Consider the following 22,351-nt stretch of genomic DNA (forward strand, 5'->3'; position numbering starts at 1 on the left):
AAAAATGAGGACAAGGACTAAACGTCCTTCCATATCTGACAAGTAGGTGAACAAGAGTAGGTGGAGTATAATAATATATTTGGCTCTGTCATTGAAATCATTCATTTTCTTGCTTGAGATGCCAAGCTGATTTCTTCCCTCCATCCTTGCCCCCAATCTGTGCAAGGAGAGAAAGCTGTGGTTGAATAAAACGCACCTCAAGAGTTAATGAGATCTCTTTTCACAGGGAGTGTTACTCAAAGTAAAATTAAAACCAAACTCACATTACATATGGATACGATATCAGCCTTGTATTAGAAACTTTTGATTATGTATTTTCTTTTCCCCAGCAATGGTAACTCTAAAGCTTTCTAGAATTTGCATTTGTGGGTTACAATTTTCTGGTTTTTAATGGAAAAATTAATGGCACAAAAATTTGTATTGGCCTTTTTAAATAAACTGAGACAGAAATGCCACCACTAAACTGTTGGGAAAAAAACCCCACAAAAAGAAAACAACAAAAAAAAAAAACGAGGAAAAAAAACCCCCAAACCAAACAAGGGGACATTTACACAAAATAGAAAGGGAATTAAATGAACCTTGAGGCAATTCCATTATCTGACTCTAAACAGGGACTCTGTACTTCTGAGACAAGAACACCACTTGGGAGAGTAATGACTTTGTAGTATTTAGATATTTCCCTATGATCCTGCTTATATTCTGCCTAAACTGAATGTCAATGCATACCAATGTAATACCAAAGGATATACGTACACACATATGTATTTCAAAACTAAGCAACTGGAACATTTGATTTCCATGCCCTGGCATATTTACTGAACTTTGCAGGAATGCAGCTCTACCCTTTGTCAGCAACAGATAGTGTAAGTCATGAAACACGTGTCAAATTTTCATTTCTTCTTGTACTTGGAAAACGAGAAGCAACTTTCCCTCTTGGAAGTTCTCTCTAATGGATTAATGCCAGAAGTGACCTAAGATATGTTTGCAGCACTAAACAGAAGGATTTGGATATGATCTGCTCTGTGAACCATTCCTGATATCTGGGGAGTATTTCTTAAGAGACAAAAATGATAGGAGCTGATGAAGGTTGGACTTTCACATATTTTTCTAAGCAATAAGCATCTCAGCTGTTGTTTTGGGGTTTATTTTAGCTTAGTTTCCCCTACTACTTAGCATGGAGTATATGTACTTTTGAGGTCTCCCTCTGTGTGAGGGCTGCAGATCACTCTCTATTCTTTTCCAGCTCCCTTGTATGGCAATAACTGCTGGCTCTGCAGTGTCATGTTTTCTCATTGCAAAACCACCCAAAGTGTTTGACAGAGCTGTCTTGGCTGCATGGCGAAGCCCAATGTAAAGCAAACACAGACAGCTGCCAACTCCAGAGCTGTGCGGTGGGTCAAGAAGAGATGGACTGGAAGAAGACCTTCACTGTTTTAGACTGTTTTCACCCTACTGTTTTTTGACTTTTCCTCCTTTGCACTTTTCTGTCCCCAGTTGCAGCAGAGCAGCTACCAGTTCTGCCGTTATCCCTGCATCAGTCAGTGCTGGGAGAAAGATCTTGAGTCTGGTGCTCCTTGCCTGCACAACCACAGGCAGCACTGGGTCTGCCTGCAGAGCATAGGGAGAGCAGCTCCACCAACCTGGAGGTACTTACAGAGCAGACCAGATTGGGAACACTGACCTAATAAGGCTCCCACTGAGAATGCGCATGTTCAGGTGGCTGTTACAGCATTTTGGCTCCTTGCAGAAGTTAGCAGAAAAGATGGGCTGATAAATGAGTAATGAAAAGCCTGATGAGAGGTAAAAGCAATCTCCTGAGGGCACAAGCAGGAAATTCTGGAGTGAGACATGGAAACTTTGCCAGGCAGGTGGATTTTGAAGCAATTTTATTTTAAGCAGGTCAAACATAAAGTCTATAAAACCCAGTTCTACAGGCAAGTACTGGAAGTCTCATAGCCTGGTGTGGCAGTGCCGTGTCACATAACTAGTAATTATAATAATGAATATAATTTAATGAACGTATAAGTCCATAGTGTAATGTTCACCGCCCCACTCCAGCGAGGACTGTGGAAATGGTAACAGACTGAGCGCGCTTCTGCTTTCTCTGCTCCTACGTCAGGCACAGTGTCCCTCCACCACCTCCACCAGGATGGTGGTTCTTGCACCCAGCTCACTCAGAAAACTTCAGTTCAATGTAATATAATGACACTCCTAAAACTTGCCAAGCCAGTTTCTCCAAGTGCTTTCAGTGGAAAACCGTAGCTTCGTGTCTCCACATACCTACCTTTTGCCTCACTTTCACTCCATTCTTTCCTTTAGGAGTCTTTCGAAGCTACAAACAGCCTGTGAGGGCTTTGTTAAGGTGGTTTCTGTCTTATCTAAGACATAACAAACATTTTCTGGGTAGCAGAAATACATATTAATTTGTGTCTGCCCATAATTATCTGTAATTATATATACATAACTATATACCTATTAATGTAATTTAATATAAATAAGCACAAAATTCAATAAACTAAGCACAGTCAGCAAGTACGGCAAGTTTTCCAATGCAGATGAACTTCTGTCTTGGGCGTTAGATAACTGCTCCACACGGACCTACCTCTGAATTCAAATATAAAGCTACTCAAAGCACGTGCATTGAATTACTTGTAACCGTACTCACAGTCTTAGGTTAAGATAGGATTACTAGATGTAAAACTAGATGTAAAATTGGATGTAAAATTACCTTACTAGATGTAAAATTTGTGGCAAAGATAATAAGGGGTTTTTTCTCCATTAAAAAGTATAAAGATAAAATGAAGATCATACCTTCCAATATAAATTAAGGTATGAAAATGTATTTACTTTGTGTCATACTTTAGCTCTATGTCACCTTTACTGCAGAAATTGAATGAATGAAGGCTAAACTGAATTTTTCCTTTCAAAGGAATCTAGCAGGAAAATAATAAAAGTACCAGTAGTAGCAATCTCCCCAAACTTCACAAAAACAACAGAAAAAGAATTATAGATTATGATTTCATCTCACATGTTAGTATCGGACATACATCACTAGAATGCCCATATGCAAAGAAAATGCTACTATAAAAGCCAGTATAAACATAAAAGGAAGATAAGTTGCTAGTAAAAAACCACCAAACCATAAAATGGTTGGTAACACATTGGCCTATAAAAGAATGTTACCCATGCATGGCATTTTTATGCTTGGCAAATCGACTCTTTGCAAGTGTAATCATTAATTACTATTACTTCTGAGAAAACTGGCAGAAAATCTGTTCCAAGATTCTATTTATGCTTAGTTTCAAAGGGTCGATAAATCATTAATGTACAGTACGGACACGACTATTACATTTTGCAGGTGTTAGTAAGTGTAGTATTTGTAGCATGGCTGTTGTCATAATTATAGTCCAACCTGTTGGACATTAACAGACTTTGTGCAACAGAACACTTACTGTTATTTAGTAAACCTTAATCGTGCATATGAAAGTGAAGTTTTAATAGAAAACAGAACTTAACACAAACCAAAACATGACCCAAACAAATGACTGATCCAAAGGCCACTAAGGACGAGGGTATCTACAGTCATCATCTGAGCAGTGGGTCAATAGCAGCATAGCAGAGTAAGCAGCACTGAGCTCAAGCTTGGGAGCTTTTCCTCTCCTCACTGCGCTCCCTTGTCTCCACATTTCTGTTGACACTATTAAATTACTCTTGGCTCCAAAGCAGATGTGCTTTATGTCCCTTTGGGATTATCTGTGTCATATCATATAGCAGATGCATTTCAAGTGGCAGCCCAAAAATCTAGCACTTTTGCTTTCAGGATGCACTGACCTTTGACCTTTTTTTTTTTTTTTTTTTTAAAGAAATAGATAAATGTCCTCACATTTTCTCGGTATTTCTGCATTGTGCTAAAAGGGAGGTTTCACTTCCAATTAAAAGACCGGTTTTTTATGTTCTTCGTAGGTCATTAAAATAGAGATTTTATCCAGTTTGCCAATGAAAGCATCCCATAGGATGTGACATGGGTATAATTTCACTGTTTAAGAGCAGAGAATACAGAAATCTTACACACTGCTGTTTTCTGGGATTATTTTTGCCCTGTTGCATTCTTGGGGTCATCAAGGGATAGCAATGAAGACAGCAGCAGAAGTATAGGCCTATGGAATTAACTTCTGCTCCTCTGGTTTAGCAGTGCTGGCGATGAGATTACTCAGTGGGATAGGATGAAGTATCCTACAAAACACACCTAAACTGCAAGACTTTTCCATCCCCAAAGTCTTTGAGACTGACATGATGGCTGATTCCTCTTTCTTATAAAAAAAAAATGACCGAAGCAGTTAACACCTACTTAAACACCTTTTTGAAAAGTTGCACTATACAGCATAACTTAGGTTTTATGTGAACAAAGCCAACAAAAATAATCTTTTAATTCACTAGATGGCTCAATCCGTAGAAGTCACACACAGAAATCACATTTGTGGCAGAAAGCTATAATTATGACCCTGGGATTTATTTATTTTTTATTTTTGCATTGTTTGCATGGGTACTGTGCAAGGAGAAATTTCCACGCAATTTTGACATCACCTATTGTTAAGCACTGCATTATTTTCTTCCAGTCCATGCTTGGCATTTTAGCTGTTACAAATCCTTTTCACAAACTAAGACAAGCCATGTAAGCAAAGAGGATAAACAGTTTGTGCTAATGCTCTTTGCCAATGGAAAGGAGGGTGGTGATCTGAAGAAGTCCAAAAAGAGATGTTTCCAGGAAGAGAAGGGTCTTTGTTTAGACTATGCTGACAATCATGCATCCCACAGCTCCTTCTGCTCTCCACTCTTACAGAGATTTAAGGAACTAGCAGCACTGAATTTGGCTTCCATTTAAAAAATACAGTCCATTCGAAAAATAAAGTACTTGTGGCCATGCAGACTAAGAGACTGGTAGTAATCTGAATTAATAAACTAAGCACAAACCTGAAATGTATAAGCTGTTAAATTTGCTTCCTACTTAGCAAGTGTGCTGGCTCTACACAAGCCATTTATCTTCCCATGGCTTTTATTCCAGCCATCTACAAAACAGTGGTGATAATATCCATCTCAGAAAGTTGCTCTGAAGATTGACAGGCTGGTAATTCAGGCTGCTGCAGAGCAAACATGACCACTTACAGGCCAGGTGAACTATAAAGAAAGTCATTAAAAAGTAATGTATTCTCAGTTTTTCATACATTATACCAATGTATCCTACTGTGGTAATTTTCATGAGAAGAAAATGACTGTGAGTGCTTTGACATGTCTTCACAATGTATGAACTTAAAATTTATATTACATTAGCGAAAATACTGCCTTTCTGAAATTTTTTATTTTCTGTATTTTCAAATTTCTACAAATACACCAGATAAGATCCATGTTCTTCTAAAAATATATTTTCTGAGAGGCAAAGTGATCAAAATTTTTGTTACTTTAATTATTTATAAAATTTTGTTAGGTCTACCCTAGACATACTTTCTCAGTTGGTTTTCAAATGTCCTAAAGGAAAGTGGGCCAGTTATATTGTTTTTCAAGGAATTGGGATAACAGCTTCAGCACACACATCTAGATCTTGGATAAATTACTCTTCAGACTATTTATCCACTGATTTTTAAGGAAAACTACAAGGGGTCCAAGAATCTCTTCATGACTCCATGGTGTCACTACATCCTATACTAGTAAGGCCTTTGTGGACATACGATATCTACACCGTACTTATTTGTAAAGCAAAGCCCCTGTGGAAATGTGGACACAAATGATCCATTTCTCCTTCTGAGATCACCCATTTCTCAAGGAAAAATAAAAAAAAAAAAAAAAAAGGTTTTGAGATAGGCAAAGAAATATTGGAATGGGTGCTAGCAGACTTTCTGTTCTCAAGGTACGTGATGCCTCGATATTATTTATTTAAAACCTATGCAGAAGGGGACAAAGAAGCAGGTGTGTCTTGGACCTAAGGACAGGGTGTCTTTGGGACTAAATCACAGAAGAGTTTCAAAGACAGGACTGGATTCCTGCCATGGGAAGAAAGGGAAAAGCTTACCTCTTTGTTGCAGAGCGCTCCACAGCACTAGACTTTAGTGTGGGTTTACAGCATAGAAAGTCTTTATTCCTCGTTGACCCAGCTCAAAGGTACCTAGTGTACTTGGGGTTTATTTCAACTTATTCTCATTTTCTCTCCTTCTCCTACCATGCAGCACTTTGAATAGCGCAGTGCACCGTCAGTGATGATTTATATGGACAAACAGCTAAATGTCCAACCTGCTCACTTTCTTGTTGACCTCACCTCATAGAATCATAGAGTGGTTTGGGTTGGGAAGGACATTGAAGCTCATCCAGTTCCAACGCCCTGCCACAGGCAGGGACACCTTCCACTAGACCAGGTTGCTCCAAGCCCCGTCCAACCTGGTCTTGAACACTGCCAGGGAGGGGACAGCCACAGCTTCTCTGGGCAACCTGTGCCAGGGCCTCACCACCCTCACAGGGAAGAACTTCTGCCTAAACTTTCTCTTAGGAGTCTGGCTAGAAAAGCTTGTGGCCTGCCTATCATGCTGGCCTGTTGTCTAATTGCCTGCTTGTATTGTGCGTCCATTTCCTGTCTGACATAGAAGTTTATAGACAAGTTAGGGCTCAGAACATCTTTTTGTTCTCTGTACAGTATTCAACACAATGGAAGTCTGGCCCATTCATGAGCTCCAGAGAACTACAGTTAATATACAATCATAGTTTCTGAATCTATATAATTGCTAGGCATTAGCATTTACTGAGAAGCAAGTATAATAGATACCAAGCTAAAGGAGGTGGTCCTAACCTGAGCTTATCTCTCAAGACCTTATCATGTTCATCAACTTAAGATGTTCATCAAAAAAACCCCCATTGTAATAAGGAAAGGACAAAGCACTCTGTATAAGTAAAGGCCAACCTGAAAGTAAGCAGTTCCTAAGCAGACTATTACTTATTTTCACTTTTGTTATGTGTTGGTTTTTTGTCGGTTTTATAGAACTCAAAGACATTTCTATTTAATAAAACATTACAGTGTCAAGAACCTTAATACTGAAATGTTACACTAACTGAAAGTAATGCGAAAGCAGGAACCTCACATGTGTCTGGTGATGTATCCTCTGGAATCACATTTCTCTCTTTACTGACCACATAAAAAGCTTTTTGAAACCAGTGTACTAATTCAGGTGCATAGAGGTGGGAAGGGTGACTAAACCTTTTTTGTTCACTGATGAAAATGAAATGACAGAATTGGAAATAGACCTATCAGCATGCACTCCCTTTATAAAGTAAAAATTTCTGTCACATAGGTTGGCCTTTTCAGCTAATAATAGGTGGTTACACAAAAGCTGGTGTGAAAATAACTAAGCTTTGCAAGAAAGCAGCAGTCTTCGTGGTGAGAATCACTGTTTTCCTTCCATCTTTTAGGAATGAGAGAAAGGTCCTCCAAGAGCTGCTCCGCTCCATCCAGAAAGGACTCACTTTGCCTGTTAAAAGGCCATTTTTCTCTTCCCTGGAACTCAAAAGATTAATCCGAGAGTATGCTGGGGCATAATGAATACTGAACGTTCCAAATCCTCTACTGGGTGTGAGGGCTGTCTGAGCATATCTTAGGGTAAGTGTTACAATTTTCAGCTTGCTTCCCTGCTACACATTTTTTGAAGCACAATCACAGCATTAAGAAGTCTCCAGAAGACCATGTGTTTTATTCACCCACACTCACACAAAGAAAATAAGATGATACACCTACCAAAACTTAAGTCTTCTTACTTTTTACGAAGGCATGTAGTGACAGGACAAAGGGGAACAGTTTTAACCTGACCAAGGGGAGATTGAGATGAGATCTTAGGAAGAAGTTTTTCCCTGTAAGAGTGGTTTTACGGTTCTATTCACTCTCCTTTAAGAAGATTTAAAAAAGAACAAATATCAGTTCACACTTCTGTGGAACTTGCGGTTCCCCATTTTGCTGTCGAGGATCTAATATATCTTTATCACTAAAACTTTTCATGAATGTTACAACAGCAAAACACCGCATCTGAAGATTTAAACAAATAATGAGCTGACAATACAAGCTGATTTGGTGCTTTTTTAAAATCTAATTGACCTTTCTCGACACAAAGGCAAAAGAGCAATACTTGACATTTGCCTCAAAATAGAGAAAACATAATTTAGCAATTTTCATCCAAATGTGGTTAGCTCCAGCTTCACATTTGCTCAATTCTTTCTAGACACAAATAATTCACAGTCCTCACATGCATTAGAGGGCTTCTTGAGAGAGTTGCCATTAAGTGTTTATATTCGGACCTCACATTTAACTGTTGACATATTCTTCTTGACATGTTCCTTTGAAGAAAAAAATCCGCCACAAAAGTTCAGTACAAAAAGAAAATATTGTCAACATTACAATTACACACTTTCAAACAAACTGACTTTGGAATGAATTTACAACAGTACAGTTAACTTGTTCCTTAAATTCATGATACTTTGGTTAATAGAAGGAAATACTCAAAATCTCTTTGGTGTTATGAGATCACAGCCACACTCTGTGTTTCTCAGCAAGTTAGCTGTTTAAGCTTGCCCGCACAAATTGCAGGTGGCAGAGTACTGTGCTAGTAAATGTAGTCACAGTGAATTGAACTTTGAAAGTGACACTCAATGCCTTCTCTATGACCTTACACCACCTTGCCTCCTGAGCAGAACCAAGGTGTTGGAAATCAGAATTTGTTCCAAGCTAGGGCCAACTCTGAAAAAGACTGAAGTCTCTAAAAAATGCCTGCTGAGTGACAGGATACATTATTTACTGTGCATCATGACACAAGTGTGATTGTACAGTTGATGATCAAGGCCAGTACACACAGACGGTAGTGAATTGCTGACATATGAATTACTCTCCGGCTTCTGAAACAAGATTTTCAAATCCCTGATCACCACTAATACTTTTTTTCCTACTCTTACAATACACAGAATTCACCTCTTGCACGTAGGCTCAGAAATGTCCACAGGATCCCAAATAATGCATCACCAGTTTACAATGGCATTTGTGTTGCTGTTGGGTGCAAAATTAGCATTGCATTTCCTTCTTTCAAGCCTGACTCATACTGTAATTTGCATTTTTCCTGAGATAAAGCAATACACACCATTCTTTGTTATATATGACTTCGCAACTTATAGCAGAAATTCTTTCACTATTACTATCTTAGTGCATAACTCTGCATTTAGTGTAGTCAGATCTCATATAATTCCTATCAAGTCACTCCACAGACTAAAAATCATCCATGTCATTGTGTAGGATACATCAGTTCTCTGAACCACCATAACCCCTAAATTTGTGTAATCAAAAGGTGTATTAGCATTTTTTCTGTTATGGTTATAACGAAAATTCAATGTAGTGTTGAGATGCAATATTACTATTATTTTTCCCATTTTATTTTTACTGTGTTTTTCCCTGTACTCTTAATCCCCCATTTTTGTTGTGGAACTGTATCAAATACCTCCATAAGAGATTTGCTGTATTTCCTTTATATGGATTAGCAGATAATGACTTGGACTAGTATGCCTAACTTCACTACATCCAAATTAGATTTCATCTTTCTTCTAAATATCTGATCTTTAATTGTAAAACTGTTGTCTAAATAACAGGCTTCTAGTTGACAAAATCAAAATATGGTTAGTATGTGACATATAACTGAACCTATGTTCGGTTTCTATGTACATGTTTCTATGTAGTGGCATAGAAAGGTTTTGCTGATGTCTAGATGACTCCCAGCTTTATTTCAAGGATTCTTTGCTTATTCTATTCCAGGCTATTTTTGAGTAAAAAGCAATTTATATTTTAATCACTGTTTCAAGGAGTCATTGTTTATTTTGGCAAACTACCTCCCCTTTAGTCCTAATATGACCTGAGAGTCCTCAACACCACTTTACCAGAAAGCACTTCTAAAAAGAATCCATCGAACAGTTTCTTTTAGGATAACTCTGTTCTAGTTTTGACACTTCTCTTCATTATTTCCTAGGCTAGCAAAATCATTATCAACTGTACTTAAAGAATTGCTCTGTCCTCACTGGAAAATATGCACTTGCAGTTTATGTGCCTGTTAGATTAGTACAAGAATTAATTTTTTTTTAGAGTATCGTAAGAAAAAGCTGCCAGGGATTGGTCTCACTGATGATTTCAAGATGATCTTAACTCTGTCTTGCCCACAGTACAGCAGAATTTCACTATGTGAGAAAACTTATTAAGTGGTCTGGTTTTTTACAGTTTGGAACTCCTACTTAACTCACACTGGTTGTTATATGCAATAACCTTTTTACCTACATGAGAGAAGTTCCTTCATGCATTATTCTATAATGACCATATTCCCAGTCTTGTACACGTTTTTCACACCCCTTCCTTTCCTCTTCTCTTACCAATTCAACAAGTCATCCTATAAATTAAGGCTGGGTGGTGGTCCTTTAACTCATATTCCTTCAACACTTATCAACTGGATGACATTCCAGAAACCTAAACAATTTCCATCAATGGTACCTGTTTAAAATGTATTACATGTCAAGGATAAAATAAAATACAAAGAAGGACTTTATGCTGTGTATTATACTTCAGAAAAAAAATCAGTGAGAGCGGTCTTTACTGAATTCTTGTTATTTCAGTATTGTTTCAGAATGAAAGCTTATGTTTCTGCTAAAACTGCATTCATTAATATGTTAAGTAATAATAAAACTATGAGACATAATAGCAGTAATACCAGTCACTGTTTCTGAAGTAGTTGCTTGGAGGCTACTGAAGCTGCATATAAAGTAAGGGAATGATTTTTAATTTTTTTTAAATACAAGTTTTACAAGCCTCCAAACAAGAACTCACCTGTATTTGTTATGAAGGAGAAAATATCCTTCTTATTTTGGTGAAACATCAGGCTTGTACAATATAGAGGGTTCTTGTGCAGGAAATGTGTGGGTGGAGGAAAAAGGAATGGTTCTTTTCCTAGAGGCTATTAAAACTTCACATGCATTTATTTCCTAGAAACATTCAGTTCAGCATTCATAACATAATCTTGTTCAGCAAGAAGACGTGTATGCACAGAGGCCGCTTCGTAGTGCTGAAACATGAGAAACTAAATCCCCTGCTCTGAAGTAGTTCCTAAAGATGGCTAATATTTTACCTAAACTTTCCTACCTATATAATTTCCAAGTCTTTGGGTTTTATCATTAGCTCTGTGGTACTGCATGCTTTCCTAAAAATTCATTACCTCAGTGCCACATGGCTGGTATTGCTTGCCTATCGTAACAAATGGGTTGAGAATTGAGCTTCCCACGTGCCATATCATAGAAGCATAGGAAAACTGGCTGGATAGGACCTCTGAAGGTCATTCAGTCCACTCAGAGGGTCAGCCCACGGATCACGTCAGTAGGGCTTTGCCTAGCTGAACTTTAAAACCCCACAAAAGGAGAGATCCCAAACCGCTCTTGGCATCTGTTTCAGTTCTGTATTCCTACTGAATTATTACCTCCTTCTGAACTACTTTTCCTAATCAGAAAATTACACACTGGTTTGGGTTGGAAAGGACCTTCAAGCTCATCCAGTTCCAACCCCCTGTCACAGGCAGGGACACCTCCCACTAGACTAGGTTGCTCCAAGCCCCATCCAACCTGGCCTTGAACACTGCCAGGGATGAAGCAGCCACAGCTTCTCTGGGCAACCTCATAGTCTCACCACCCTCATACTGAAGAAATTCTTCCTAATATCAAATCTAAATCTAGTCTTCTTTATTTTAAAGCCATAATGTCCAATCTGAATCTCCCATGCCACAGTTTTGTGGCCACGTGCCCTTGGTATTACCTGGCACTACCAAGAGGGTACAAGGGAAGAGAATGACATCACCATCTTTTTAACTACCTTTCAAATATTAGCATGCTGCTATTACATTTTCCATTGATGTCCTCCTCATCTAACTAAATAAACTTATCTCCTTCATCCACTTTTCACAGGACATCTGCTCCAGGCCTCCAACCACCATGGTAGCCCTCTCTTGGACCATCACTAGCTTCTCAACACAGCTCATGAAATGGAGACTCCAAAACTGGACAGATTATTCAAAGTGTGGCTTCAGCTCTGAGTAAACAGGCATGATAACTCAATCCATTGACCAAATTCCTCCTAGTGCAGCCTGGTATGTGCTTTATCTGATTTCTAAGACAAATTCCACTTTCCCCAGTTACTGTCAGCCACAAATTCTCCTGTGTTCTTAAAATTTGAGAGCAATCTCATCTTTTACCTTGCCACCACGCTTATCCTCAGTTGTCATGATATTCAAAAGCAGGCTCACAATTACATGGCCAGATCTTTCAGCACTTTTGGATGAATTCCTTTCAGCCCCATTTGAGCCCCAAAGCTCAAAATTCTTTGAGCTGTGTTTAGCTGTGTTTGGTTTATGCACTCAGCTGACAGAAGAGTGTTTGGTATTGCTTCTACTATTTCGACATGAACAAGCTTATGCACTTTTCTTGATATTCTGCCTGTAGTTCACCTTATCCTGGCAATACTACGATGACTTCATTTTCTTTTGCTGGGCTTATCTGTAGTGTAGAACCAGACTTCTGCAAAATCTTTAGGCAGTGTTTTGCAGCTCGCCACATTTACTCACATCTCATGTCTGGCTAGTACTTGATTTTGTTTTTGTGTGGCTTCAGTCATCAGAATTGCTGTATGGGATCATGGTAGTCCATCTCTGACTCATTAGTAGGAGACACTTTAGGAGATGCCTTAAGAAACAGGAAGTGAACCTATTTATAGCACTCGCCTTCTCAATGTCTATGTCCCAGGGTTAAAAGAGTACATTCTAGGGAAAAACATATCTTTCATTTCAACTGGTGTTGCCATTATCTTTATAAACTGTAAGCTTTTGTTTATTTTCTTTACTGCAGTAATATAATACGCTTACAAAACTGCATGGTTTTGATCTCTTCTTGCTTTCCCAAAATGCTGTATTTTTTAACCTTTTTTTTTTTCTTCTGAAACTGTGGCACATTGATTTATCTTGTTACATTAATTTTCTGTTGCTCCACGAACAGGGTATTCCTCATTATAATGTGGTTCATTTGGGTGGGTTTTTTTTGCCACTATACCTCCTAATTTTCTTTTGTATCTTATCTCCTTGACTAGCCCTTGCTTCTGTTCCAGTTTGCCTCTGTTATTTTAATTAATTTTGGTGAATTACGTCAACTCCAGCCAATGCCAGGTTTTGACATGCTTCTGTTCACTCACTTTCTGTACATCCACATTTCTTGTTAAAGATACTATGGGCTTTTCAAACATTTCCTCCAATGTTCCTGAATCTTCCCTTACTGTAACCTACTATAAACATATTGTCTTTTAAAATGCATCATATTAGGTATATCAGCCATTTTGCACAGTTTGGAAAACGAACAGTCCATTCTTGTTTCCTGATGTCTCCTGTGTTTCTTGGGAAGATATATTTTACACGTAATACATGTAATAAAATACCACATGTCATTATGTGGGCATGAGTCATCCTGGTGTGCTCAAACACCCTGGTCGGCAACAGACAAAATCACTACACAAGATCTTTTTGAACACTGTCCTTGATAATGGGTTACCTCCCAGGTTTTATTTACTTTTCTCCTATTTAAAGTTGCTGAAAAATAGAGTTTTGATACTCGTGACAGGTAATATTTCAGTATTTCATAAAAGCAAGGTTTTGATTTAAAATTACTTATTAAAAAAGATAATTAATTTATTGCTGAGACTCGGGCGTGGTGGGGCACAAGGTACAGAAAACCAGGACAGGGGTAACTATGGAGTATCTAGTACCTTGTAGTTTTCAGCATACATACACCCTAAATGATAAGATGGAGGGTTGGGGTGTGCAGTGAAGTTTGCTGGAAATGTAGCTGAAGAATAATCACGATTATATTAAGAAAGATCCTGAGATGGGTCTGAAGCCTCAACCCAACCCCTCTGCAAAGACCAGGAAGACATCCACCCACTGCCCTGATCTTTGGATCCATTGAACTGCAAATACGATGCTGATGACGTTAACCATACAAACCAGAAACATCCCTCCCTCACTGCATGAAAAACACAGTGATCATTTTGGATGAATATGAAGTATGCACAACAACTTGTGAAATCCTCACCTCTAGAGAGAAGTACATAAGACAGCAGGTTATTCTTTCATTCCTGACCCCAGCAAATGTCTCGTGAATAAATTCATAAAGGCAATCACACATTAAAAAAAAAAAAAAAAAAAGTGAATGTTCCTCTCAGTTTTGAAAGTGAAAACATGAGGAGCCTAGGCATTACACATAGAATCACAGACTGATTTGGGTTGGAAGGGACCTTAAAGCTCATCAAGTTCCAAGCCCCTGCCACAGGCAGGGACACCTTCCACTAGACCAGGTTGCTCCAAGCCCCTGTGTCCAACCTGGCCTTGAACACTGCCAGGGATGGGGCAGCCACAGCTTCTCTGGGCAACCTGTGCCACGGCCTCACCACCCTCACAGGGAAGAACTTCTGCCTAAGAGCTCATCTCAATTTCCCCCCTGGCAGGTTAAAGCTATTCCCCCTTGTCCTGTCACTACATGTCCTTGAGAGCATGGGGTATGCTTCCGCAACACAGATGCTGACTGGGTAGGATAATCAAGAGCACACTGCTAGGGAACCCAAAACATCTGTTATCCCAAACATACTTCTTTTCTTTTCACGCTTTTCTAAATTTATATTTTATTTTGTAAATCATCTATTGTCCCCCAATACAGAACTTTGAATGTTTATTCCTGAAGTTACAGGAAAAGGCTTGCTTTCCCCTCCATTCACTAGAATAGCTTGTACTATAAACCCATCTATGATGGGAACTGTTTCCCACAGGAAGTGCTCGGAAACAATTTGTCCTTAGTAGATGATTTCTCTATGAAGTTCATTTCCTAGGAAACGTATGTCGTAAGGCTAAGCAACTAGATAGGATAACATGCAGTGTCCTTCCAATCTCCTGAGCTGAATCCATTTGGATATCCAGCACATTTTAAGACTTTATGTTCTGCTTCGTTACACAGTCTGCATCTCCTGAGCAGCGGAGAAGCAGGTCTCTGTTTCTCATAAACTATTTCATGTTCTCTTCTCCTGTTGAGGAAAACCTCTTAACTAACACCAAATTGCTTTCCAGCTGAAACAGGGCACGTTGTATAATAGAAATGCCCACCGATAAATGCTAAAACCACCTTTTATTGCAGAAAAAACAGCCTCATTGTAACAATCGCTATCAATTCTGAGAGCTGATAAAGACATAATGTGTAGGAATGAGATGCCAACAGCATGCAATAAAAGATATCTAGTTCCTCTCAAATCATTATTAATATCTGTTATCCACTGCAAAGTCCCATTTTCCTATCCCAAACAGCCGGGCTGAGATTAAAGCTTCAGATGACACTGTAGATGGTTATCCATGTCATGGATGAACCTGGCTCTGCATGCTGACATTTTCTCTAAATAAGACAATTTAGTGCATCTGATTATCCAATGAAAATCATAGATTAAGGAAATTTACAGACTCTACACCTTGTTCCGTCCCTGTTCTTCTTTTCATGCTGCAATATGGTCTCCTAATCATACATATTTTTTTCTGTTTCCTGATTAGATAAATGGTAACATTAAACCAGGAGAACAATATATGTGAGGCGGTTATTTTCTCTAAATAAGACAATTTGGTGCATCTGATTATCCAATGAAAATCATAGATTAAGGAAATTTACAGACTCTACACCTTGTTCCGTCCCTGTTCTTCTTTTCATGCTGCAATCTGGTCTCCTAATCATACATATTTTTTTCTGTTTCCTGATTAGATAAATGGTAACATTAAACCAGGAGAACAATATATGTGAGGCGGTTATTTAAAATGTGGGGGTGTTCCAGGAAATGTTTTTTAAACTTGTTTTATTGTAGAGATTTACAAAACACTGAAGACAATCACTTATTAAAACAAACAAACAGATATAAAACCTGTAGTACTGTGAAAGAGCTAGGTTTTTTGTTTTGTTTTGGTTTTTTTTTTTACTGTTCTCAGGGTATCCAACACAAAAAAGGTATCTTTTCCTTGTAAATATTTGGTAACTTTATACTTCAAAAAGTAATTTCTAATATATAGTAATAAATACCAGATACTGCCTAGTAGTTGCTATCTAGATGGATTCCGTCTGATTACATTATATGTCTGAAAACTCCAGCAAAGGATAAAAAATGGTTTTAAAACATGAAGTCTGAAGTTCCTGACCTCCTCACTGCTGGAAGGAAAAGTTTTTATTTACTATTGCTTGACTTGCAGCTCCAACTACATTTTAATTTAAAATATTAATCAGGAAGAGAGTATACATTTGCAGGGTTTTTTATATCTTTCATAATTTAAATTATAAATTATATTTATAATTTTAATTTAAAATATTTACATTTTAATTTAAAATATTAACCAGGAAAAGAGTATACATTTGAAGGTTTTTTTATATCATTTCAATAAAGGAAAATTTGTTTTATATTTGAGGTTTTACAGATTCTGTAGGGTTAGGAATAACAAAAATAACATTTCTTGTTTTCATGTGGCAGATCAATATTGATGTAACTTGAACACAGATGCTGCAGTATTTTCTGCAGACCTATTGATATCTACAGTTATTCCCCAGATATTGCTATCTACTACTGATAGATTTGGCAAGAAGTCAAATGAATTGATCCCAGTACAAAACAGATGACATTCATTGGTGGAGCAGTTGCTTGTGTTGGAAAAGAGTTGAAGGAAGAATTATGGGCAATTTAGCATCACCACCAGTATGAAACTAAGCCTATGCTCCATAAATGGTGTTGCACAGCAACGACAACAACACAAGGCAAGCTGGCCAGTGGAGGGTGAAGCTTAATTTTTCATTTCCTAGCTTCTCTGAAGGATTTCGAACAAAGTTTCTGAATACATATTTTCCAGATTTCTGGTTGAGGTGGGAATGCAACTGTGGACATGCCTCTGAAAGATTAGAAATGCACCTGACAATAGAGATTACTTGACCTTTGTGCGCAGCCTCCTTCAGCATACAGCCTATGCTGTATGCTGAAAAGTACAGCTCTTCAGAGTATAGAAGATTATAGCTTTTGATAATGAAAGTTATTTATGTCAGGTCCCTGAGTACAAGAACAGTATATACGAAAATATGTGTTATTTTCTTTAAGCAACCTGCTCTAGTAGAAGGTGCTCCTGCCCATATCAGAAGATTAGAACTAGATGAGCTTTAAGGTCCCTTCCAACCCAAACCATTCTATGATTCAGTTGCATGAAATCATGGTAGAAATATTTCTGAGACTATAATACCCCAAAATAAAAGTTCCAGGAGATGCACAGAATTATGTACTACCTATGCAAGTCTTACTGGCCTTTAACTTTTTTACGGACAAGCAGACTTGATAAGAGACCAGTCAAAAATCAAAGAATAAAAGAAAAAAAACCCAAAACAACAAACTTCCTAAAGTTCAAAGATTTTAGAGTGCATGAATGGAAACAAAACTACACAGAAAGCATTGAATTTAACCAACTGAAAACCTTCACATAGATTGAGAAATATTTCTGCTATAATCTCACTTTTCATAGAACCATGGGATGGTTTGGGTTGGAAGGGACATTGAAGCTCCTCTAGTTCTAACCCCCTGCCACAGGCAGGGACACCTTCCACTAGACCAGTTTGCTCCAGGCCCCATCCAAACTGGCCTTGAGCACTGCCAGAGATGGGGCAGCCACAACTTTTAGCTGGATCTTTACAAAATCCTAACTTTGGAGTTATTCAGTGATGCATCTCTAACAGCCGTCATGACTTAAACATTTTTCTAGGAATGCTATTTTATCTGTATTTTCACATTACTTGCTATCATACTGGACCACTACTGCAATAAATCCTCACAGACCTTGTGCGCCTCATATTTTATATGACTGACTTTCAACACCCTGCTTTACTTCTTGATAGTATTACATGAATTGGTGTCTTGAAACTGGCAACATTAATTAAAACAACAATAATTCTATGGCTTTGAACTTCACTTGAATTTCAAGCTATATAAAGCAGATTAATAGGAAGTCTCTCCCGGCAGTTCCACGGAAGGGTCAACATTCTGGCCAAGAATGCTAATTTTCACAGAGCGCTCATATCTCTCTTCTCTAAATATGCACTGGCAATAAAGTAGTTTTATTTTAAAGCAAATATCCATGCATACTGCAGTGCTCTGGCACTGTTTTACCTTTGCCAGAAAATCTCAATTATAATGAATTACCCCTTTAAAACATTTATATCTGAGATATATCTATGTAACACAAACCCAGACCAGAGTGTAGTAATAATTCTTTTCAAGGAGATATTAAAGAAGGATATATAAATATAAAAATATATATATACACGTATACAGATATACACATGTATGTACAAACGTCAACACACATTTGTGCTTTATATCAGTGAATTAGGTTTCACTAAAAGGCTGCAGCAGTTACAGTTGCAGTGCTAAAACTCCCATGGGGATTTGCCTGCACTCTGAGATTTTGCAGGGGGAGAGGAAAGGGAGGCGATGTGCTTTGGTACTACTGCCAGTCCTGCAGAGCTGTGGCAGCCTCACTGCAAAGAAGCAATTTTATGTTTATGCTGTAGACTATTAATAGAGCAAATCTATTCACCTAACTTCACAGAAAAAAACCCAAACCATAAATCATAACTAATTTGAGCCAATATATACAGAATAGTTAAGTGACAACATATACTGAATAATCAATGTATTACAAGGAGAATAAGTGACATTTTTTCCTCAATATAAAAAAACTATTTATGTCTGAGATGTACATTTTAAAAATATTAGATTGCTGCTTAAGGAAACTCCCAAATATTGAATTACATTCTAAAATAAGTTTGCTTTGTGAAAATACACAATTAATTATTTTTTATTTGATTCAGTATATTTTTTTTAATATTGGAAAATAATACATGGCATCACAGACATTTCTGTTATAAAAATGGCAGAGGAATTTGCACACCATAGGTTTGGATATATATTTTTAAAATTCCTCTTAATTTCACTGTTTTCAGACATCATTTTCCCATCCATGATATACTAACCTGCATTCTGCAAACAACTCTGCAGTGTGCAGTGTAGCATTGAATGCAGTGTAATGCAGTACTGAGTCCAGTGGAAGTACCTACATGTGTAAAATTTTGCAAAGTTCTATTTGCCTTTATAACTACATAATCAACACCCAGTTGTCTGTATTTGATTTTTTCAATGAAAACATTTTTTTTTTTGTTATTTTTCAATGAAAATCTTTGCTTTACCAATACATATGCTGAATGAGAAAAGCTAACCCCCAAGGCTCACCTCCCATAATAAAAAAAAATGTCAATATTAGGGTTGTGTAATTTTAAATCTCTCTGGTTTGTTGATTTTTCTTGTTTTGTTTTGGTTTGTCTTTTTATTAGAGTTAACAGATACATAAAATTAAAATACTCAGTGTTTTTGCAAAGGCTGCAGTTTACTCAGTAAAACATTACATACAGAAGCAAGCAATTTTATTTTCCAGTGTATTAGCTATGAAATTAAATCTATGCAATTATACTGCTATTGTTTCAAAACAATGCATCCCTTGCCTTAATATGCATTCTATGTTCATTTGAAAAATACACAGAATACTTAATTAACATTTCTACCGTGCCATAGTGTGTGAGTGGATATTGCTTAGCTGGTGAAGCTGAAATCCCAAGTGTTTTGTGAGTGGTGGAGACAAAGCCCAGCTCTGAAAGAGGACCGAAGGAGAAGTCGCCAGCTCTTACCTGCAGGCTGTTGAAGATGATGAAGAAGACTAACATCCAGAGGTGCTGGTAAGCCATGTGCAGTCCTCCCCACAACCAGGTGACAGAAATCAGGGCAAAGAGGTACAGGACCAAGGGGATCTCTGAAAACCACAAACACAGCATTTCACCCTGGGAAAAACACTTTTTGAAGCATTACTGGCACAGGACCTGGTTTTGCCATCTCTATCCAACCTTGGAGTTTGCTCTCCAGCTATGGGCAGCCCTTCTCCTGCCCCAGATTCTTCAATAAGAGGGTGGTGAGACTATGAGGTTGCCCAGAGGAGCTGTGGTTGCGCCATCCCTGGCAGTGTCCAAGGTCAGGTTGGACGGGGCTTGGAGCAACCTGGTCTAGTGGAAGGTGTCCCTGCCCGTGGCAGGGGGCTGGAACTGGATGAGCTTTAAGGTCCTTCCAGCACAACCAGTCTGTGATTCTATGATATAAATCCACCTCGGTCTGGCCATTTGTAAATAGTGATATTTCTGTGCATGCAGGATTACTAGCTTTCTCTCAGTGGATGGGAGCCCTCAGTACCTGGGGACTTCTAGCAGGACTTCAGGTATGAGGACTTGAGGTACTCATTGGGTGAGCACTGGTGTCTTAGAATGGCATCAGACTTAAAGGAGGTCCAAAGGATCTGTACATGATCAGTACATACAAAACAGGCCCTTTGGAAGACCAGTTCCCTATGAAGAGAAGGCAGGAGGCCAGACTGGATATCCTTGGTTGACAATCAATGTCTATCAAGCACCTGAATCACTTCTCCCATGGCAAGGTGAGGTCTGGCTAAAATTTACTACAGGTCTGAGACTTCCTGACTTCCCAGGGATCCCTGATCCCAAACATTACTCTTAATAATATATGTGTATTTTTCAGAGCAGCATGCGGGGAAGAAGATTAAGACTACGTACTTCTGTTATTTGTCTGGGATGAACTCAATTTTGTTAGATGAACACAATAGAAATGCAATGCCTTTGTAACATCATACTCCAGAGCCACTAGTATTCGTTGCACACAAAGCACCTGTCTCAAAATCCCATGGGCAAAATGAAAAAAATTCCTTGTGGCATCAGTGGATGTTAAAACAGTGGATGTTTACACATGACCATGTTTTATATATGGTCATGTATAAAAAATATACATGACCAACATCACAATGCTTTTGCAATAACAAAAAATGCAAAGCCCACTAAAATACCAGGTAGTACCGTAAGAAGTAGAGCATTAAGTATTTCTCTTTATCCTGCATTGCATGCATTACTGAATCCCTATTAGATGTGTAATTACAATGTTCACAAAAAAGAAGAAAACAGCAAAGAACTGACAACCCCTAAGTTTCTAAGGTTGTAACAATGAAATTCATAAAAATTAACAAAAAATAACCCATACATCAAAAAATGCTGCTTTTTGTAAATGTAATTCTAAAGGTAAATTCAGTAATTATCTGTAGAGCAATTAATTTATTTATGGGTGCACAGATATTAATGGAATGGTATCAGCTTTTGTTTAAATCTCAAAATCATGCAAAAATATTTATCTGCCTATGAAATTCAGCAGATATAATGGAGTAGAAACTAATGATCACCTATTAAATTCTAAATGCTGTACACAGACCAAAGTGAACAATGAAGTACTGTCTCCTGTAGTTCAAATAATGACTTGGCTTTGTATTACTTTGCAATTCAGTTCAACTCAGGTGAGGGCAGGTGAGAGAAGAAAGCAAATTGTGGGACGACAAACTGCAGGCAGCAGAACATGCCAGAAGCTAACACACCATGATTTCTGCTTTTAGTGCATAAACATTACCTAAGGAAAAATACCACAATATAAATCATAACCTAGCACCTCAAGATTGTTGCAGCCATAAACGGCTGAAATAGCTGTTTACATGAAGCTGAAGGAAATGGACCAATATGGTGTCTAGATCACATACTTTTGATGTACAATGATCTGACTTCACTATCTTCAAGTGTGTGTGTGGGGAAAATTTGATAAATTCAGTGCCATCTCACCAGAATAAAACTACCACAGGTAAAACCAGAATCAAGCCCACTGAATCTAACAAGACCTCTGTGGAGTGTATCTTGGGTAATGCTCATAAAAGCTTATGTAATGAATGTCACTTATACAAACACTTCAGATTATAGATGCATTCTACCAAGAAAAGTCTGAAGACACCTGCTTTTTGCTGTATGCCGAACACTGGTACAGTTTACAATTCTGCTTTTATCTTTCTCAGTAACAATTGCTTCATTGTCAGTATTGTAAAGGGTTAATGCAGGGTTGAAACTTTGGCAGTATTTATAGTCTCAGCTGTTTAAATTCTCTTCATTAAATTCTCTTCAATTGTTCAAACAATTTGTTGTATTTTGATCAAACAAAAGCTCAGTGACTAGAACAAATGTATCAGAGTATCAGCAACATTTTCTTTTAAGTTTGTAAAAACAATATTGCATGAAG

The 22,351-nt window shown here is 37.9% G+C and overlaps 1 protein-coding gene across 1 annotated transcript in view; it reads right to left on the reverse strand.

Moving 5' to 3' along the window:
- ADGRV1 (adhesion G protein-coupled receptor V1) overlaps positions 1 to 22,351 on the reverse strand; it is a 273,160-nt gene that overhangs the window by 21,528 nt on the left and 229,281 nt on the right. Inside the window, exon 87 of the mRNA XM_030511555.1 lies at positions 19,873 to 19,994. Within this exon, the coding sequence (XP_030367415.1) occupies positions 19,873 to 19,994 (122 nt within the window). The remainder of the gene's footprint in view (positions 1 to 19,872; positions 19,995 to 22,351) is intronic.

Source organism: Strigops habroptila, chromosome Z, assembly GCF_004027225.2.
Source record: "Strigops habroptila isolate Jane chromosome Z, bStrHab1.2.pri, whole genome shotgun sequence".
Classification (NCBI taxonomy): domain Eukaryota; kingdom Metazoa; phylum Chordata; class Aves; order Psittaciformes; family Psittacidae; genus Strigops; species Strigops habroptila.